The 19,975-nt window shown below is 39.1% G+C and overlaps 1 protein-coding gene across 2 annotated transcripts in view; it reads left to right on the plus strand.

Moving 5' to 3' along the window:
* LOC124787737 (histone deacetylase 5) overlaps nt 1-6,949 on the plus strand; it is a 112,744-nt gene extending 105,795 nt beyond the window's left edge. For both annotated transcript variants that reach the window (XM_047254591.1, XM_047254592.1), the window contains one exon: nt 1,027-6,949. In XM_047254591.1, the coding sequence (XP_047110547.1) occupies nt 1,027-1,087 (61 nt within the window). In that variant the 3' untranslated portion in view covers nt 1,088-6,949. The remainder of the gene's footprint in view (nt 1-1,026) is intronic.
* Nucleotides 6,950-19,975: the final 13,026 nt, after the last annotated feature.

The raw sequence follows: 19,975 nt of genomic DNA on the forward strand, positions 1-19,975 counted from the left end.
TAAAATGTCGACAAATCGTTCTGCTTTTACAGTGGCACCTATGAGACTACTGCTTGTCATTCAGACTTTCAGGTAAAATGTCACTTCTACCTGGCAAAAGCTGGTGGTCAGGTATCTCTGGCTGTTATTTTATCAGTGGTGGTGATCCATCGCCTGAAAGTTTTCAAATCATGTTACTCAGTTTGACCCAAACTTTTTCTATGTCTGTGGCACATTGGGAGGTATTTAGTAAGATCGCTGCTCTGTTAGCAGGTAGACCACGCATTAGAATTGGAAGTCATCGTACTGTCAATGCTCCATTTACTTCGTGAACACAATCTATTGCGGACTTATGGGAATGTGTGGTTTGGTGTATTACTAGTATTACTGGTATGACTGATGATAAACTGTTTCTATCCATGCCCTTAAGGATAGAAAAGTCAGAGGTAGCACTTTTCTATGTCTTCAGGGAGTTGGGGTTTCTTACACTTGTGCGCCAGTATGTATTCTCCCTAATAGTATTTGCAGTTAAAAACAAGAGAAAATTTAGAATGAATTGTGATATTCACTAACACAATACCATGAAATAAAAACAATTTCCATGTAGACTACGGATTCCTGTCCGGATAGTGTAAGAGGAGAAGCAGTGGTTGTTTTTAAAATACATGTTTTTCTCATCTAAAGTAACTCGGGAGTACTTCACAGTGTTAATAGATTAGCAATAATCAAATTTGTCATTCATACACTTTACACCCCTTCCACGAATGCTCCCCCCCTCCCCCCTTAAAAGTTCCAATTTGTATACATCTCGCTGATGAACAAAATTGTGAAAATGCTGTGTTCTCTTTTTTGTGAAGCCCTGGTTACTGCATGTTAACTTGAAAATAGATTACAAGTATCTTTAAAGTTAAAAGTTGTTTTGTTCAATAAAGTTAGGTGCATCACCCTGCATGTAGAAAGGTGGAAACATTTTTCTTTATGTAGCATTTATGTGTGCTTGTTGTACATTTCCTAAAGCACTTATTGCAAAGAAAATTGTTGTTGCAGGTCACCGCCACATTCACGTGAGCCATCAGAGGAACCTATGGAACAGGATGACGCGAAGTGAACAGCCACTGCACATTTCTAAAATATTATTGTTATAAATGGCTACTGCAAACCAGGCAGGCTTTTTGTAAATGGGTGTTGAAAATATACCCAGTGTATTGGAATTGTACTTTGGCTGCAAGCTGTGTGCAGCTATAAAAATCTCTAAGAATGTTTCATTGAGCAGTGGCTTCCTTATTGGAAAATGTATGATGCATACTTTTGATTGTTGGGCTCGATGTATGTGATGCCCTAGTTTGTTGTGAAAGAAACACAAAGTTTGTGTTTGATTCGGAGAAGGTTCTTAGAAAGCAAAGACGTCACTGGTTGACTGTATTGATTCAGTGTTGTACTTTTGTTCAGATGCAACGAATGTGAAAAACGTATTTGTATGATCCATATCTCTCCGTGTTGTATTGTTGACACATTTTCTTTAGTACTTTGGCATGTTTTGTTTTACATAGAGTGTATCTTGTTATGTGAAGAAGTTGAGAAGGAGATTTATTACTGAAGTATTTGTTTGTGAAGTAATTAATATTTCATACAAAAGACATTAGTTATAGGAAATATGATTTGATGAAATTAGGTGTTGTATGTATGCATGTGTGTGTCTATGTATATATATATATATATATAAATGTCTTTTTACAGTGTCAGATGTTACACATTATTTTTTTTATGTATATTGCGTGAATATGTGGCTGTAACTGATAGCCTAATGGTAAATGTTGACAGTTTATTGTAACAGTAGTTTATGAAGTGCTGGACACTTTATTTCTCGAGTTTTCTGTCTTTGTCAGATATTGTGGGATTATACAAGTGACGTTTTAAACGTCCTGTTTTGAGTTGCAATTGTACATTGATGTTGCATATAGTAGCCAGTTTTGTGATAAAAGATATAACAATTATGTACTTTAAATTTCAGTTGCAAAAGTAATTAGTTAGATGTCCATAAGTGTTACATAGTATTTGTATGACAAGTATGTTGAGCTCATGTTTGTGTACCTCGACGTATAATATATGTTGTACAAGCTTGTTCGGTGTGTCAGAGATGCTAAATTATATGGTAATTGTGATAAATGTGCAGGCGTGATTTGAAGAGCATTTATTTTTATGTCAAGGATTTTACATATATATTTAAAGAAAAAACTGATCAAATTTTTAATGGGAAATATTATTTGTTGTTATACAGATTTGTATATGTGGTTACATATAAATTCTGACCGTCTTTAATGTCATTGAAAAGTTAAACTTTTAATAAATGCAAGTGCTGTTTGTCCATAGTCGTTGTGAGAGAATGTTTATTCTTATCTGACAGATAACTGTTATAGTTGCAAATATTTTATGCGATAATGAGCCGTTTGCATTCACTGTGAGAAGGAGCTTTATAAATGGTTGTGATGATGGTATATATATGAGAGCTGCCTGTATTGTCTAAGTAAGATGCCGACATTCCTGTATGAGAAAGTAGAACTGAATGTTCCTGATTTATGTAGCCGTGAATCTGTAATAGAAGTGAAGATTGCACATATTCATTGTCTTACCTGAAATCTGAGCTTACAGGAACGTAAGAAGTGTATTTCATCACTTAACTGATGTCTCGTGGCACTCTTCTTACACTCTTTTTTTTTCTTTTTTTTAAATAAATAAGTAAGTAAAAAAATTGCTGACAGCTGTCAGCAGTGAACAGGCACATGCAAGTCATTACTTCATGCTAAGTTCAGGTTTCTTATTTCTGTTTTTTTTTTTCCCCCTTGTCATACTGATACATTCCGACAGAACACAGCAATCCTCTTTCCTATTGCACTGAAAACTGCTTTGAAGCACCTTGCCATGAAGAGAGGGAATGAAGTTTGGAGGGAGGTAGAGGGTCGTTTTGAAAATACAACCAGCACATTTGTCCCTCTCATGTGTCTGTGTTCGGCTGGGACTTCTTGAGCATGGTGAACAGCAATTTGTGGCTCACTTTGATTATTACCTTGTTTGTCCTAGCTGCTGGCCTAGTTATGCAGACAACATTATTTGTAATGGTAATCTACTGTATTTTATTCATTGTGTGTCTTTACATAATATTCTAGCTGTACTTTTGCACACAGATATATATGCTAGAATTTGGTTGAGGTCATAAAATTGGTAATTATTGACTCTTCTCCATTTACTTAGTGAACTAAGTATACTTTCACACACACACACACACACACACACACACACACACACACACACACACACACACACACATTCTGTGCCATTTCTGCTTCTGACTTTGCTGTTTATCACCTTAAAACCTAACTGTATCACATTCACTATGTTGACTGTTTGTGCAGATATAATTGCTGAATATTTCCATATTTCTGTTGCACAATAGGAAAAATGTTTGGTCTCGTGATGGCACATATGTGAGGACACAAGTACTGAAAGTGTACAGTTTATCAGCTACAAAATATTGGAAAAGTATTTTTGTCCATATGATAATTTGTATCTATTTCAACAAGTTGGTTACTTAATACAAAGTTACAGACAACAGAACATGTGTGAAATGTGTGATGGGCATCTTGTTAATCAATAAAATAAGCCTGACTTGGTTGAATTTTTGTGCTTCTGTACATACCAGTTGTATTAACTTCACCATTGTGAAGAATGCTTTGCATTTGGAAGTAATTACATTGTTTAATCTTTACTGAGCATTTAATATCTTATTGCCTGGAGGTCTTGAGAGACATGGAATAAATTTTTAATACGTGTATCACACAGTGAGAAAAATATGGTTACTAGTTCTACACTGATAGCTCTCAAATGAAAGTGTGGCAGATTTTGCCTTGGTTTATGTGTCACAGATATGTATGAACATTGTGCTAATTGACATAAACATTCTAATTAATCATACCATATGAATTAAACACACATAGCTTATCCTAAGAAAAGTCATTCACTCTTGAGAAAGTAAGTGATTTTCTCAGTGTATTTTCCTTTTCTTGTAGTGTACATTCACGAATAATGATTTGGAACTCTTTTTCAGTTTCTTATTAGATTACACCAATAAAATTCCTCAAATGTGTGTTCAAGGAAGGTTATCAAAATAATTTTCACTTATACCAATTGTCATAAATATATAACACATCAACCCATTCTGTCATATAAATAAAGCTGCATAATCCAGCTTAGATCATCTATCAGAGTGGTCGTAATTTGTGTGTGTGTGTGTGTGTGTGTGTGTGTGTGTGTGTTAGTATATTTTGAAGTATATGTCACTTGATAAAAAAGGGGGAACCAAGGCAGAGAACACGGAAATTAATTTACTTGTATTTATACACATTGTTAATTCTAGTCAAAAGTTACAGTGGAACATTCCATACATTTAAAGAAATAAAATATGTTTCAGGTACCTGAATGTCACTTAAAGCTTGTGGGGAAATACTTGTGAGTTTGCCTATGTGTTGGAATGCTCACATAAATCCTTATTTTCAGATACCTAATGTAAATAAAATTAAAATAAATGTATTATTTCAGTAATCCATAATTTTTAAAGCACTGACCTTGCCCCTCAGATTTAATTTGTAAAAAAAAAGAGGATGATAAAGTTGTCATAATATTGTCTAATTGCAATTCAGCAAATTTTTCTGTCATTAAATGCTGCAGTGTGAAGGATTTGTAATCAGAGATGCTGCCGCCTAGTCTCTTATGACAGCACTGGTAACTTTTTCTTTTAACGGTTTGCTCTTATAAATAAGTCATAAATAAGTCATAAGTAGTGTGCATAAAACGAACTGGAAGGTTGCATATTTCTCCACATTATTTTTAGGTGTATGAGAAAATATCATGGCAGAACTATTGAATCTTAATTAATCATATCCCTAAAAGCCCCATGAAATGGAGTCTTAATTATTGGGGAAATAATTTTCCACCTGTTTTAACTATCAATGTTGCAAGATGATTGTGTTTTGTTACATAGTTGTGAGGATTAAAAGTGATTAGGAGGGGAATTCTTCGAAATTCTATAGAAGAATAAGGATTTCCGTAACCTATAGAGCTTAAATGTTGTAAATGGATCTATCAGTTCTTGTATTTGTTGTTATCTTACGACAGTCCAATAGGACAGGAGTGGCATAAATGCTATCAGCTTACCAAACTTGAGCTTCAGCTGTGTGAGATTTATCTGTCTGATATGCAAAATTCTGTGTCTTGACTTTATTTTGACTGCTAACAATTTTGTGTGAACATTTTGTCCTGTTCAGGATTTCCAGTGGTTGTCAACTACGCCAAGAGCTACTTTTCAGTAGTTGTTAAATTTATGAGCAGAAGTACTTTCCTGTCTCTCCTCAGAACTGTTACTAACAAGATATGTGTTGTTAATCCACAATATTGTAAACTGTAGATGACAGGTTGGAACTATGACATAAAATTAATTCTCAGCTGCTCAGAATTCAGAAGCTTTTCACACCAAACATAAAGCTTGTGTTTCAGGCTGTTTTAGACATTCATAAAATGACACATTTATGGAGTCTCTTTTTGTGAGATCCTTAAATACTATATAAATCTACAGACATTTGGCATTGTTTCAGTGCTGGACTTAACAATATAGTTGGGCAGTTGTTACACCAATAAAAAGCAACAAAACTATATAGTAATTGAAAAGAAATTTGTTTTATGCTGCCACTGAAAATATCATTATATATGCTGCAAGTATTTCTTCTTTCATAGAAAAGCACCTAGCTTTGAAGAACTCAATGTCAACACTTCCTGTACAAAAGAAACATAAGTTGGCATCAAATGCACTACATCTCTTTAAGTTTTTCCACAGAATGCACTTTAATTCTGTATGTATTTGTGTCACATTATAAGATTGCATCAGCAGTGTGTGTATTTACCTGATCTACAGTAACAACAACTGATTTTGACCTCCTTTCCTACTGCCGATAACCTCTTGCAGTGAATGTGTTACAGGACAGGAATTTCTTATTCATTAGTAGAACATTTCTGTACTTTTATTTTGTGGAAATGGAATTCTGGCTGTAGCATATAATTGACAGTACAATTTATGCCGTTTATATAAATTAGAAGGTGCCTGCTATCATTCTAGGAGTTTTTAATGGTTTGCCTCCACATTACTTCTCCATAACTCTTGAAGAAATATGCAGAATAGAAATTTCTCTACCCTCTTCTCACCCCTCCCCCTCCCTTTACAATGTTATTTATACCTGATTTCTAATAACTGTAAAGAAATACCTGCTATTTAAATCCAAGTTTGTTTGGTCTGGTTTTCAGTCTTAAAATGTATTACTATACCAGTGTGTATAGCAAGGACAGAAGGAATTTGCTTGGGCAATCTAAATTCATAAAATATGGTATGCTGTAAATCACACTATCTCTAATATATATTTTGTGTGTAGATTATTCTGTGAAAATAATAATTTGATACCAAGTGTATAATTACTCTCTTGTTAAGTGAATCTCATATACTTTTTCACCGTGTTTCACATGTATGACTTGTGATGTAGTCTCGCATTGTGTATTTCAAGCTTCTTTCGAGGATGAAATATAAATGTCTGAAAGATTGTAGGTCCTCATCGTTATGCTCATGTAGTGACTTTTGATTGTTGCTTGTTACATTTAACATGTGGATGTATATTGTTAAATTTATATCTATTTTATGAATATGTTGTAACAATTTTATGTCACATAAAAGTTGCCATATGTAAATGCTAAACCACAGAGCATGTTAATATTATTATGTATAGAGCTATAATGCTGTCGTATGTTGTCAGTGTCTTTCAGAATACATGTTTACATTTGTTGATGGCATGATTGTGTGCAATAGCAGAAGCGTGCAAGTTACTGTTATCGCTAATGAATTTTATGTATCAATAAATTTTCCATTTTGATGAAAGTTGGTATATTGGTTTCTTTAGTCACTTCATTTGTGTTAAGGTATGTTGTAACATTTGTGTGGAAATACGTAAGGGTTATTCAAGTGTAGTTCCAGATGTTTGTAACTTGTGAGTAGAGTGATGCCCTATTTGCAAGCCTTAAGCATACTGAAAAAGAAATTAGCCTGCACTAAAGCTGTGTTGTCTGCAAACAGTTACTGGACTGTTTTAATGAAAACTGGAATATGAAATTGCATTATATTGGATACTAAAGGGAAATGTAGGACTTGAAGGTCTAAAATACAGAGCTCCCACATTTCATCATAGACCATCGTACCTTGAAGCTAAAATTTCACATTACATTATTGTAAAACATAAGTACCTTGTACCTGTATGCTTAGATATTTATGGATTTTTATGAATTCATTGCATTTCTCTGAGAAATTAACGTTATTCAATATCTGTGATTGGTCTGAAATATAGTCATAAAATTTTGAGCGAGTTACATTCCTGAAATTGTATTCAAGAAAAATAATGCCATTCATTGAGACTATGTCTAGTCTGTTTTCTTTCATTTGTCCACTGAACTTAAAATTATAAGAAAAACCACATTCAACGTTTGAATCGGCAAATGTGGAAACAACAGAAGTCAGTTTTTCTAAATTTTACAGGGGAGTGATAAAACTACATCTTTTCCAAATTTACAGCAGATTATCTTTTTTTTAATATACAAATATTACACATAAAACACATTTGTGTTGTTAAATTCTGATTTTTGTTTTCAATTGCAGTTTCTGAAACTAAAAAAACTCAGTAAAAACTTGGGGTTTTTGTATTAAAAGAATAACACTTGGATTTCAGGGGGAAGACGTACTTGGAGCAGGTAAATATGTAGTCTACAGATTAGATGGAACTAAAAATATCCTTCAGTTTGTATTTTACAGATGAGAAACAGCCTTATGTATACCAGTGGAAAAATGCTCCTATTGTAGCACAAAAATTGGTCTCTTTATTAAAAGACTGACTGAAAAGTGGAGTAACAGCTGCCTCATACTATCTTTCTCAGCATCTTTAAAAATGTTCACCAAGATACTGCCATGCAAGCATATTCGCATTCTTTCAAACGTGCTCTTCACCTCTCACTCCCACAAGCTGCCCTACCTGTAACTCATTCACACCCACCAGTCCCTCGCTGTAGGTCTTTCATGCCCATCCACTGCAGATTGCTCATCTCGACTCATTCATTCGGCCCAACTCTTTGTCATTACCTCTTTGTGGCTCTCCAACTGTCGGTGTCTCCTGTGTCACAGCCACAGTCTCCTTTGTACTGCCCCTTTACTACTGCCTCCTCTCACTGTCACCATCTCTCTCTTACTCTCTCTTACTGCTACCATCTCATTCATTCCTTCCCACCAATGCTGTCTCTTCTCGCTGTCACTAGCACTGTTCTCTCACTGTCTACTATGTTCCACTGCCATTTTGTCCCTCTCTGTCTCCCTCTTTCTTTACCACAACCACTGTCTACTATCTTACAGTATTTATTACTTCTCCATCTCTTTATCATTGCCACTGTCATCTTCTCTGTCAGCATAAAAAAACATGAATATGTTTGCGTACCAATATTTTCGCAAAATTTTTTAGAGAATCTGAGGATGATAGACTGATGCAGCTGGTACACCACTTTTCAGAGTCTTTTAATAAAAAGGAGCATATTCGCCTTTTTTCTGCTGCTTCCCTTCTTATGCTTGCCACAGCAGGGATCCATAAAATTTTGATACTTTACTTATGTGAAATTTAAATAACACAAAACTAATTTTACACCTCACAACAGATTTTATGTTAACAAAAATTTTTGTGCACTTCAGTACTACAACATGGAGTTCCCAAACTCGTCTGATGAAAATGACACACTGTACACCATATTTCTCTGAGGTGTGTTGTTTCATAAACTACGTTTTTGCCTGACACTGTATTTTACAAGGGTATTTAGTGTGCACAAGTTGGGTAACTTTGAACCTCTGTATCTCAGAAATGGATAAAGACGCACAGAAAATTTTCAAGACTGGACTCTTTGGAACATATTGTAAAAATTACAACCATTTGCAATGTACAGCCATCTGGGAATCTGCGACTGAGGTTTGGCCCACTACTGACGGTGAAAAAATGAGATTTCCTCAGGAACTGCCCATGAATTTATGCAAATGCATTACTCATTCATTATTAATTCATTCACAGCTATACCCTTCAGTTTAATTAAATCATGTGCTTATCACAGGTATATCCATCATCAATCAATTTATTTAATAATTTTGTTGTATGTAACATTGAACCTCTGTACCTTGGAAAGGGATAAAGATATCAAGAAAATTTCCAACATAGTTAGAGATTGGTATCTTAGGCATACCTCATAAAAATATCAGCCATTTGCTGTGTGTAGTTGTCTTGAAATCAATGGCTGGGGTTTGGTCCACCGATGATAGCAAAAATATAATGCAAAACCCTTTCTTTTTTATTTTCTGAAGAACTGCCATGAACTAATGGTGCTTCCATACATCCGTCAAGTCCAACATAGACCACATCAAATGCAAAAAGAACCAACCAATTTGCTCCTTTTGCCTAAGCAGTAGGAATGTGTAATGATCATACTTTGACCATGTACTGTAGGATAGTGACACTAACACAATCCTTCTGTTGGATACACAAATGGTCCCTAGTTCTAGGCTATCCAAAACACTTGACTCTACCTTTTTATCACCAATTGAGCCTGAAGTATAAGCATTGGGAAATCGTGTTCTTTTACGCAGCATTTTGGAACGTATTGGTAAGCATGCTGTCGCTTGCATACTGCTAAGATGATACACAAAGTGACATACTGAAAATTTAATACAGTAAAACTGAATATGGAATGGAGGAAAGGAGTTAAAGAGGAAGTTGCCTGGTGGACCTTTTCTCAGAACATAATTTAATCATTGCACGAATGGTAACGAGATGGGGAGCTATTAATATCAATGGGGGCTACTCTGGGAAGAAAGTAGAACTGGCAGAGGCTGCAAAAAGAACCAACCAATTTGCTCCTTTTGCCTAAGCAGTAGGAATGTGTAATGATCATACTTTGACCATGTACTGTAGGATAGTGACACTAACACACGATAAAAATGCAGCAAATGAAAAGGCAAAAGGGAATACAAAGGTTAAAAAATGAGGGTGACAGGAAGTGCACTTGGTTTAAGAATCATAAAAGAAGGTCGTATATGTGGAAGAGACTGGAGACACTGGAAGGTTTCAGATTGATTATATAATGGTAAGACAGAGATTTTGGAACCAGATTTTAAATTGTAAGACATTTACAGGGACAGATGTGGACCCTGATCACTATTTATTGGTTATGAACTGTAGATTAAAATTGAAGAAATTGGGAAAAGGTAGCAAATTACAGAGGTGGGACCTGGATAAGTTGAAAGGACCAGTTGTTGTTGAGAGTTTCGGAGGGAGCACTAGACAATGGTTGACTATGACAGGGGAAATAAACAGAGTAGGAGATGAATGGGTAGCTTTAAGGGATGAAATAGTGAAGTCAGCAGAGGATCAAATAGGTAAAAAGACAGAGCCTAGTAGAACTCCTTGTATAACACAAGAGATATTGAATTTAACTGATGAAAGAAGAAAATTTAAAAATGCAGCAAATGAAAAGGCAAAAGGGAATACAAAGGTTAAAAAATGAGGGTGACAGGAAATGCAAAATTACTCAGCAGGAATGGCTAAATGTAAGGATTTAGAAGCATATTTCACAAAGGGGAAGATAGATATCACCTACAGGAAAATTAAATATCGCTTGATATTTATTTTATGTGTGACACGCTAGTTTGAGTGTTTTACTTCCGATGAAGGCACTCATAGTAGTGCTGAAATCTGGGTCCAAAGACCGAGGACTGTTATTGCTTTAATTTTAATTAAAGAGGCCTTTAGGGAAATGAAAAACAGTGTATGAATACCAAGAGCTCAGATGGTAAACCAGTCCTAAGCAAAGAAGGATGATGATGATGATTTATGGTGGAGGGTGCTAAACAGTTAGGTCATCAGTGCCCTTGCATTAATGTTATACCAAAGGAGATTTTCACAATCTATGGAAGAAGATCAATAAACTGGAAAACTACGTCTGATCCCACCACAGGAAACATAAAGCAACACCAAGAAGGTGAGGTTCCTTAAAGCTTGTAATAAAATCCCAGCGAGACACATCATAATTAAATAAAATCATGGATAAAATACCTGTAAGGATGCTGTTAAAAAAGGGACAAATATCCGTGGCTTGATGACGACTTAGAAATCATACGTGGCCCAGCCACTCTGTGACACATAAAGATCTCACACCCATTATTTTGGGAAGAATTCCGGACACCACACAAAATTTTAAGACATTACCAACACTCACCTCATTATCAGTTCAAATAGAAGGAAGATCCTGTGGGAGATCCAGTTCAACCCTCAGGTCATCATATAAAACACACTCAGGTGAAAGATGTCATACTGACAGCTGTGTCCCGCATCTCTGACATACTGGGGGCTCCTCCCTATACGTAAGAGGAAGCCATGTGTCAATGGACAATGTCCCACACTAAGATGAGTAAGGGCTGCTTCTTCACACCATCGTGAGTGGAAGGAGGTGATCCATGGTCGCCCTGAAGTGTTGATGGAATGAAGTTCATTGTTCCTCACTTCCAGCCACTGGGACTCCCACCAACACGTGGCCTTCCTGCCCACAAACGAAGTGACAGCCCACAGAGGGACTGAACAGAGGGCAGGAGGAGGAGGGCATCCTGTACCTGTTGCACCATCTGATCTGCTGGGTACATCTGTCCAACAGCGAGAAGGGCACTTGGAGAATCAGAGCAGATGATAAGTTTTTGCTGACGATGCCTTCTCATCTGCTCCACTGCCCTCAGGATAACAAAAAGTTCTGCAGAATAAACTGAAAACTGCTCTGGGAGCCCTATCCTGAGGACAGTGTTGGGGAACATGACAGAACAACCGAAAACTTCTCCCTGCTTAGAACCATCCATGAGGACAGGAATGAAATCTGGATGGCTATGTAAAATTCCATTAAATTTAATTTTTAAAACATAGTCTGGGGTACAATGCTTCTTGTAAGCAGCCAGTGCTGACCCATAAAGCTGGCATCTGTATTCAAGCCGGGGTCGCACAAAAGCCTCATAAAGTTGGAGCAGACGTGCTCAGTCACCTCCTCAAGACCTATGACTGACACATTTAATTTAAGGATGTTTAAGGCTTTGAGACATCTCAGTTTCACTTCTTTAAGGTGTGGCAACCATGTTAACTTCTCATCAAAGATAAGACCCACCTTTTCCTTAAAAGTGAGAATGGTGTCCATCTGTTTTAAACAGATAGTGGCAGCAGAAACTGTTCTCTCTGATGAGAATTTAAAACCTGTGGTGTAAGACTATTCCTCCAACTACCTGATCATCAGTTGCAATTGCCGAGTAGCCGTGGCGAGGCTAGAGGGTGCACAAAAGATGGAGAAGTCTTCCACAAACAAGGAACATAGTACTGTGGTTGTGATACTATTGATTGCAATGGTGAAAGCCGTGACACTTAAAACACTCCTTTAAGGGACACCATTCTCGTGCTTAAAATGATCAGAAAGGGCATTCCCAACCCTGTATCCAAAATATCTGTCCAAGAGAAAGGACCATATGAAGGTCGGTAGACATCCACGGAATCCCCACTGATGGAGTTGCGACAAAATACTATGCCTCCAGGTAGTGTTGTAGGCCTTTTCCAAGTTGAAGAAAATACCGATAAGGTGTTGCTTATGAAGGAAAACTTGTTGAATTGCAGCTTCGAGCAGGGTTAGGTTATTGAGAGTGGAGCGATACCTCCTGAACCCTCACTGGGAGTGACTGAGTAGGGACCTGGTTTCAAGAACCCAGACTAGGCTCCGATTGACTGTACGCTTCAGTGTCTTTCCTATACAGCTTGTCAGGCTAATACTATGATAACTACCAGGGTCTGTCTGATCCTTTCCTGGTTTTAAAATTGGGATTAAAACAGATTCTTTCCACGAGATGGGAAAGTCGCCAGTTATCCAAATTTTATTGAGAGCTGGAGGACGAGTTACTTCAACCGTGGCTCAACTGTTGCAACATGCTGTAGGTCATCAGGTAGTTTCCAGGGGTGGTATCACAAGCAACTGACAATGCAGAATCCAGCTCCCACAGAGAGAAAGGGTGGTCATATTCTTCCATGTTGGTGGAACAGAAATCAAGATCAGCCTTTTCCTGGGCCTCCCGATATCGATGGAAGGTGAGATCCAGGTTGGAATCAGCCGTAATGGATTTATATGAATCAGCTATTGTCTGAGCTATATCCCTCATTGATGTTACAAGAGACCCCTGTATTCGTACAGCTACTATTGGCAGTTGAGAGTTGTGCCTTGAGATCCTCCTGATGGCTTCTCACACTTTACTTGCGGAAGTGGACTTATTGAAGGAGTTCAGGAACTCTTGCCAAGACCTCTGCTTACTCTCCGAAATTATTCTCCTTGCCTTTGTATGCCCCATTCTAAAGTTTGCAAGACTCTCAACTGTAGGGCATCAATTGAATCTGTGCATAGCTGCCCTCCTGTGCCTGATTGCAAAACGACACTCATTGTTCCACCAAAGGACAGGTCTCCTCCTAGGCACTTCCACAGTCTTTGGGATGGGCTGAATCACAGCTGTAATGTGATCCACCCTGTCCTGGATGCCATAACATTGCTCAAAAATGGCTAACTGCCTGTAAAGCATCCAGTTAGCCTTCTTGAATAAGCATCTCGGTGGCTTTCTTTCAGGATCTGCTCCATCAGGCAGATGGATCCAAATAGGGAAATGGTCACTACCATGAAGGTCATCATCCATTGCCCACTGAGCAGTGTCTGCAAGAGCAGGCGAGCAGAAGGAGGGGTCTATGGCTGTAGATGATCCTGTAGTGATGCTAAAATGTGTGACTTGACCCATGTTCAGCAGTATAAGATCTGTTGTGTGTAGCATATCCTCAAGTACATGATCCTTGGGGCACATGGTGTTAGACCCCCCATAGTGCACTGTGTGCATTGAAGTCCCCTAAAAGAAGAAAGGGCCGTGGGTAGTCCATCAAGATGATGAGTGAGGACCCCACTATCAAGAGGCTCATGGGGTGGTAAGTACACAGAGCACACTGTGATGTCAACATGGGCCACTATCCGAACAGCAACCGCTTGCAGTGTTGCTGTTAACAGAACAGGTGACGAGTAAAAAGTGTCCTTTATGAACACTGCAACCCCACCTTTTGCCCTGTCACCAGTAGGGTCGTCATTTCTATAATGGTGATAGCCTTCAAGTGCAGGTGTGTCAGTCTCTTTAAAATGAGTCTCTTGAAGGCAGAGGCAAAAGGGTGTGCCATTTCATCAATGTGGTCTTGATTTACCCCTGTCTTTGTGCCAAGGTGGTGAGGCGCTTGTAGAGTGAGGCGGAGTGGTGGGGCTGACTAGGTCTGGTGATGAGGCATCAAAATCCATGATGTCCTCATCATCAGTCAGACATGCCAGAATGACATCTGATGGTGCCCAGATCAGCTTTCGACTCGAATGTTGGGATCCTTTCCCTGCTCCCTTTCCTAGCAAGGATGAGGGGGAAAGGGGATGGTGAGAGCCACTTTTCTTTGAAGAAACTTGGCATTGAGGGGCACTCTGCTTTTAGTGTGCCTTCGGGCTGTGCACTGTGGAAGCATTACTGGTCTCTCCTGTCGTAGCTGTCTGGATTTCTATGTCTTTCTCTTTACTCTGGCATGTACAGGTGCAAGTACAGATGCTAGAGGTAGATAATGGAATACTGGACATCATCTGAGTCAAAGCATTATCCTTAGAAACGGGTTTCTGCACCAACGAAGTATAAGAAGTGGCAAAGACAGGGGTTTCATCGCCTGATAGTCCTTTTTGACTTCTGCATAGGGGATCGCTTGGTCACTTTGATTTCCTGATTTTTGCATTCCTCTACAAAAACAGGGCAGGCTCGGCTCCAAACTGGGTGGCTTCCATAGCAGTTAATACAGACTGCTGGAGATGGACAGTCCGTCCCAGCTTCATGGGCTGCCTTTCCACACGTCCCACAAGTCACATCGCCTCTGTAATTCAGCGTTGTATGTATGGCCAAAATGCTGACATTTGAAGCATCACATAGGGTTAGGTACATAGGGCCGAACCCTACTCTAAGTTAGAGGAAACCTGCCGTGATGTGTTCAGGTAGCATTGAAGAACTGAAGGTCACAATAAAAGTGGCAGTCTTCTCAGTCTCTCCACTGTTCTTGCATGTCCTTTGTTCCACATTTATGATCCCCTGTGGTGCCCATTCCTGTTTGAGTTCAGCAACGTCTATATCGATAATATCATGGCAGGTTACCACACCTTTGCTGGAGCTGAGGGAGTTATGCAACTCACAATGATGTTGTACTCACACAATTTCTGTGACTTCTTAAGGAGTTCCACCTGCTTAGCCTTGTTAGTCTCAACAAGTAAGGAACCATTGCACAACTGCTTAATAGACTTTAGGGTACCAGTCAGCCCTTTTAAGCCTTTGTGGATATAGAAGGGGGACACTTTTCCAAACGTCCCCTCCTTCCTCATGATCACTACAAAGCCATTGTCATTCACGACTCCTTGAGCCGCGCTACTGACAAGTTGATTATCAGGACTAGCCTTCCTCAGTCTTTTTGTTGAACGGGTGTGAAAACTCCCAGGTGGGAGGAGAAGAAGAAGATTTCGAGGGTTCCATTTCAGTCACATGAGCAGCTGGGGAAATAAGGTTCCACTCAGACAGAGGCCCACATGCCTGAGTAAGCCTAATACAACTGAGGTGCGGCAGGTTCCCCAGACGTTGCTCACTAACGACCGTTCCACCTCAACAGCCATGCATCTCATCAGCGTGCAGCACACCTTGACACTGAGGGTATTTTTTTATAGAGGCTTATTCCCATCCTCATGATCTGGGCGGTCGAGCCAAGGTCCCCATTCCCTGTGGCACACAATGTTCCACTGCTGTGCTGCACGGTGGTCGCTGAAGCATGCCCAGAGCTTATGGTGGCAGGGGACTGGCAGCTCTTACCAGTCCCCAGCTAAGGAACCCTGGGGTCGCCAAGCCTGTACTCAGCAAACAAATGCTGAGCCCCTGAGCTGAAAGGTGGAAGTAGTATGATGGTGGTTCGAAAAGTTCTCGGAATCACCACGAGAGGTCAGTGCTAGCGCAATGAGTTGTTCATGTGATATTCATTAGACTCTTGCCTGTAAACACATACCACATCAGTGCTCTTGGAAGAGAGCTGTGGCAGTGACATGGCTCTGTTGTTGTTCCCATGTAATGATTTGCAAAGATGGAAAAATTTAGATTCGAGCAGTGATTAAGTACTTCATAAAGAAAGGTATGAAAGCAAAGGACACTCATGCCAATTTCCAGAATACTCTGGGGGACTCTGCTCTTTCATATTCAACTGGTGCAGAGTGGACAAATGAGTTTAAATTTGGTTGGGAGACCTTAGATGATGATCCGCACAGTGGTCAGGCAACATGTGTCACTACTCTAGAAATCATTGCAAAAGTGCACAAAATGGTCATGGAGGGTCGCCAATTGAAAGGGTATATCACATTTTAACTGAAGAATTAGAAATGAAAAAACTATCTGCAAGATGGGCTCTTGACATGTGCCCGCACACATGTGCCATCGCCATAGCAAAATTACATGAATTAAGGCATCAATTGTTGCCACACCTACCTTATTAATAAGGCTCGGTCAGAATTCCATTGCTTCCCAAAACTGAAAATTTTTCTTGGTGGATGAAGATTCATGTCAACCTAAGATAGCCAGAAATGACAACTATTTTCCAGGCCTGGAGGAAACTCATTTTTGACATGGAATCAACACACTGGAACATCATTGGACCAAATGCATTAATCTACAAGGAGACCACATTGAAAAATAAAAAATATTTCAGTGATGTAAGTACTTTTTTTCTACTCTGTTCCAAGAACTTTTCAAACCACCATTGTATATAGAGGGTCCATACAAGGGAGATGAACTTGAAAACAATATTATAGAAAGGGAGGTGGATATAGCTAAAGATAAGATGAGAGATATGATACTGTGAGATAAATTTGACAAAGTTATGAAAGATTTTAAGTTGAAACAAGGCCCTGGGAGTATATGATATTCCGTCAGAACTACTGATAGCCTTGGGAGAGCTAGCCATGACAAAACTCTTACATCTGGTGTGCAAGATGTATGAGACAGTTGAAATATACTCAGACTTCAAGAAGGATGTAGTAATTCCAATTCCAAAGAAAGCAGTTTCTGACAGATGTGAAAATTACCAAACAATCAATTTCATAAGTCACAGTTGCAAAATTCTAACATGAATTCTTTACAGATGAACGGCAAAACTGGTAGAAGCAAACGTCGGGGAAGATCAGTTTGGATTCTGGAGAAATGTAGGAACACATGAGATGATGACCCTACAACTTGTCTTAGAAGATAGGTTAAGGAAATGCAAACCCACATTTATAGCGTTTGTTCTTTCACATTCGGAAGGTAGTGCAGGTAAAAAACTGAGAGAAAAAGGCTATTTACAACTTATACAGAAACCAGATGGCAGTTATAAGAGTTGGGGGGCACAAAAGGGAAGCAATGTTTGAGAAAGGAATGTAACAGGGTTACAGCCTATCCCCTATATTATTCAATACTTGCATTGAACAAGCAGTAAAGGAAACCAAAAGAAAAATTTGGAGTGGGAATTCAAGTTCAGGGAGAAGAAATAAAAACTTTGAGGTTTGCCGATGACATTGTAATTCTGTCAGAGACAGCAAAAGACTTGGAAGAGCCATTGACAGAATGGATAGTGTCTTGAAAAGAGGATATAAGATGAACATCAATAAAAGCAAAGTAAGGATAATGGGATGTAGTCTAATTAAATCAGGTGATGCAAAGGGAATCAAATCAGGAAACAAAACACTTAAAGTAGTGCACGCTTCTCAGTGGTAGCAGTGTTATTGTATTCTGTTTTTCTGTCTTTGCCTGTAGATGAACAAACCTCATTGCTACTCACCCCATTTGTTGTCTGTTGTTCAATCATTCACGATACAACAAATCAGTGGCAACAGACACTGGTTGTGGTATTGTCTTCTGTTTCCTATCATGGTGGCACGTCCTCCCTTTCCAGTTCTGTATCTATCCACCTATGATGGGTCATTATACAACCTTCCTTTGGTTCCCTGAGCCCCAGCATTGAACTTTACATTTTGGGTGAAGTGTATGTTTTTTGTTTTTCTTTTGTGCATCTTTGCCACATATTCTTTTTTTCACTGTGGCTGCTGCCTGACGAGAGGTACCTGTTTCGTTATGTGAGTTTCTTGAGTTTTATATGATGCAGTTTTCTTAACTGATGGATGAGGTGGAAGCTTCTGCAGAGAGCCCTGCTTCAACATGTCACCTGGTCTGATGAGAATGGCAATGGACACTCATCGACTTTGCCGTTCTGCAAATTTGGTGTGGTGCAAGAGGAGTGGGTCTAATGTAAATGGCAGCTGTTTCAACACTTTGCAGCCTACAATGTTTCATATTTCTTTTCTTGGGTAGTGCCAATATCTTGCACATTTGCATTATGCTTTCCTTCCATTTACTCAGCCGCTTTCTCAGAGGTCACTGCCACTCTTAATAAGTATTTTGACTCCTACATGTCAGCTGCCACTGCCACTTTTAAACAAAGTGCCAACTTACTCAGTCCTATCTGCAGTGGCTCACGGAGTTACAAGGGTATGAACCACAACAGCAAATTTGTACTTCACTGCGGTAAATTGTACAAGTACGCCATATTGTTGGATTCTGTCGTTCAAAATATTACTGATTCCTGACTTCAGGCAGAAGTCCTTAAACTATCAGACCCCTCACTTGAGGATGCCATTCATATAATCGAGGCACGGGAATTGCAGAACTGTGAATATCCCTGTCTGTAGTGGTCACTATTGTCACTTATCGATCTTCTGCACTCAAAGTCTCTGTTTTTGCCGGGCACTGTAAACAACCTACAGCACACCTGTGGCAAATGCGTAATGGTAACAAATTGCAATCCTATTTTCAATGCCACATCTCTCATGATAGGGACGCTTGTCATTTCTGCTGAACCAAATATCTGTTTTGCAGAAAGATTGTGTAAATCCAAGACATTTGCTCAAAGAAATTTTGGAGCCCATCTATTAACAGGCCAACCACAGTTCTGAAGCCATGGATGTCCACCATGTCAATATGAACAATGCTGCACTCCTGAATCAGACGTTTTCTGATAAGATGCTCCCAATTCAAACATGCTACAGCATTTCTGCTCTGCTCAAATCATCCCGGGCTGTGAGTCACCCCTCAATGTCCCTCTGTGCTTGTATGTAAGCCAAAGACACTTTTCATTCACCTGTGTTTTCAGAACCAGGTGTCCAACTCTAGCTGAATACTGGGCTTCCATTTCATTGATCAATAGGTACACTTCAAACAACTCAGCTTCCTGTGGCTCAAAGTTCCAACACCGCCTCCACCCCCCACCCACTGTGTACAACGGGGATCACATTGTCATGCTTAGCACATGTCTACAGATGCAGTACAGATTTACAATTAAGGCAATTCCACTGACTGTGCTTCATCTTATGAAAGCCTTAACATTTTGGGCCTCAAAGCCTTTGACATCTTTGGCTTACAAATCTCAGATCATGTGGCAATGATCTGTTCCCATGTCCTCCACAAAAGCTTCATGAAGATCTGTGGTAAATACTGTAAGTATTTTCAGAACTTGTTGAGTAAGGCAAAAGACTTTTTCACCCACATTACCTTGAAAGGTACCACACACGCACAGTTCATCAAACTATGAGATGTCCCCCATGTCATTTGAGAGGAATCTGCAGCAGAGCTGAAGCATACACAGGTCTGGGGAACGTCACATCCATCTTTGCCAGTCTGTGGGCATCACCTCTCATCATCATCAGA

This window comes from Schistocerca piceifrons, chromosome 3 (genome assembly GCF_021461385.2).
Source record: "Schistocerca piceifrons isolate TAMUIC-IGC-003096 chromosome 3, iqSchPice1.1, whole genome shotgun sequence".
In the NCBI taxonomy this organism is placed as follows: Eukaryota; Metazoa; Arthropoda; class Insecta; order Orthoptera; family Acrididae; genus Schistocerca; species Schistocerca piceifrons.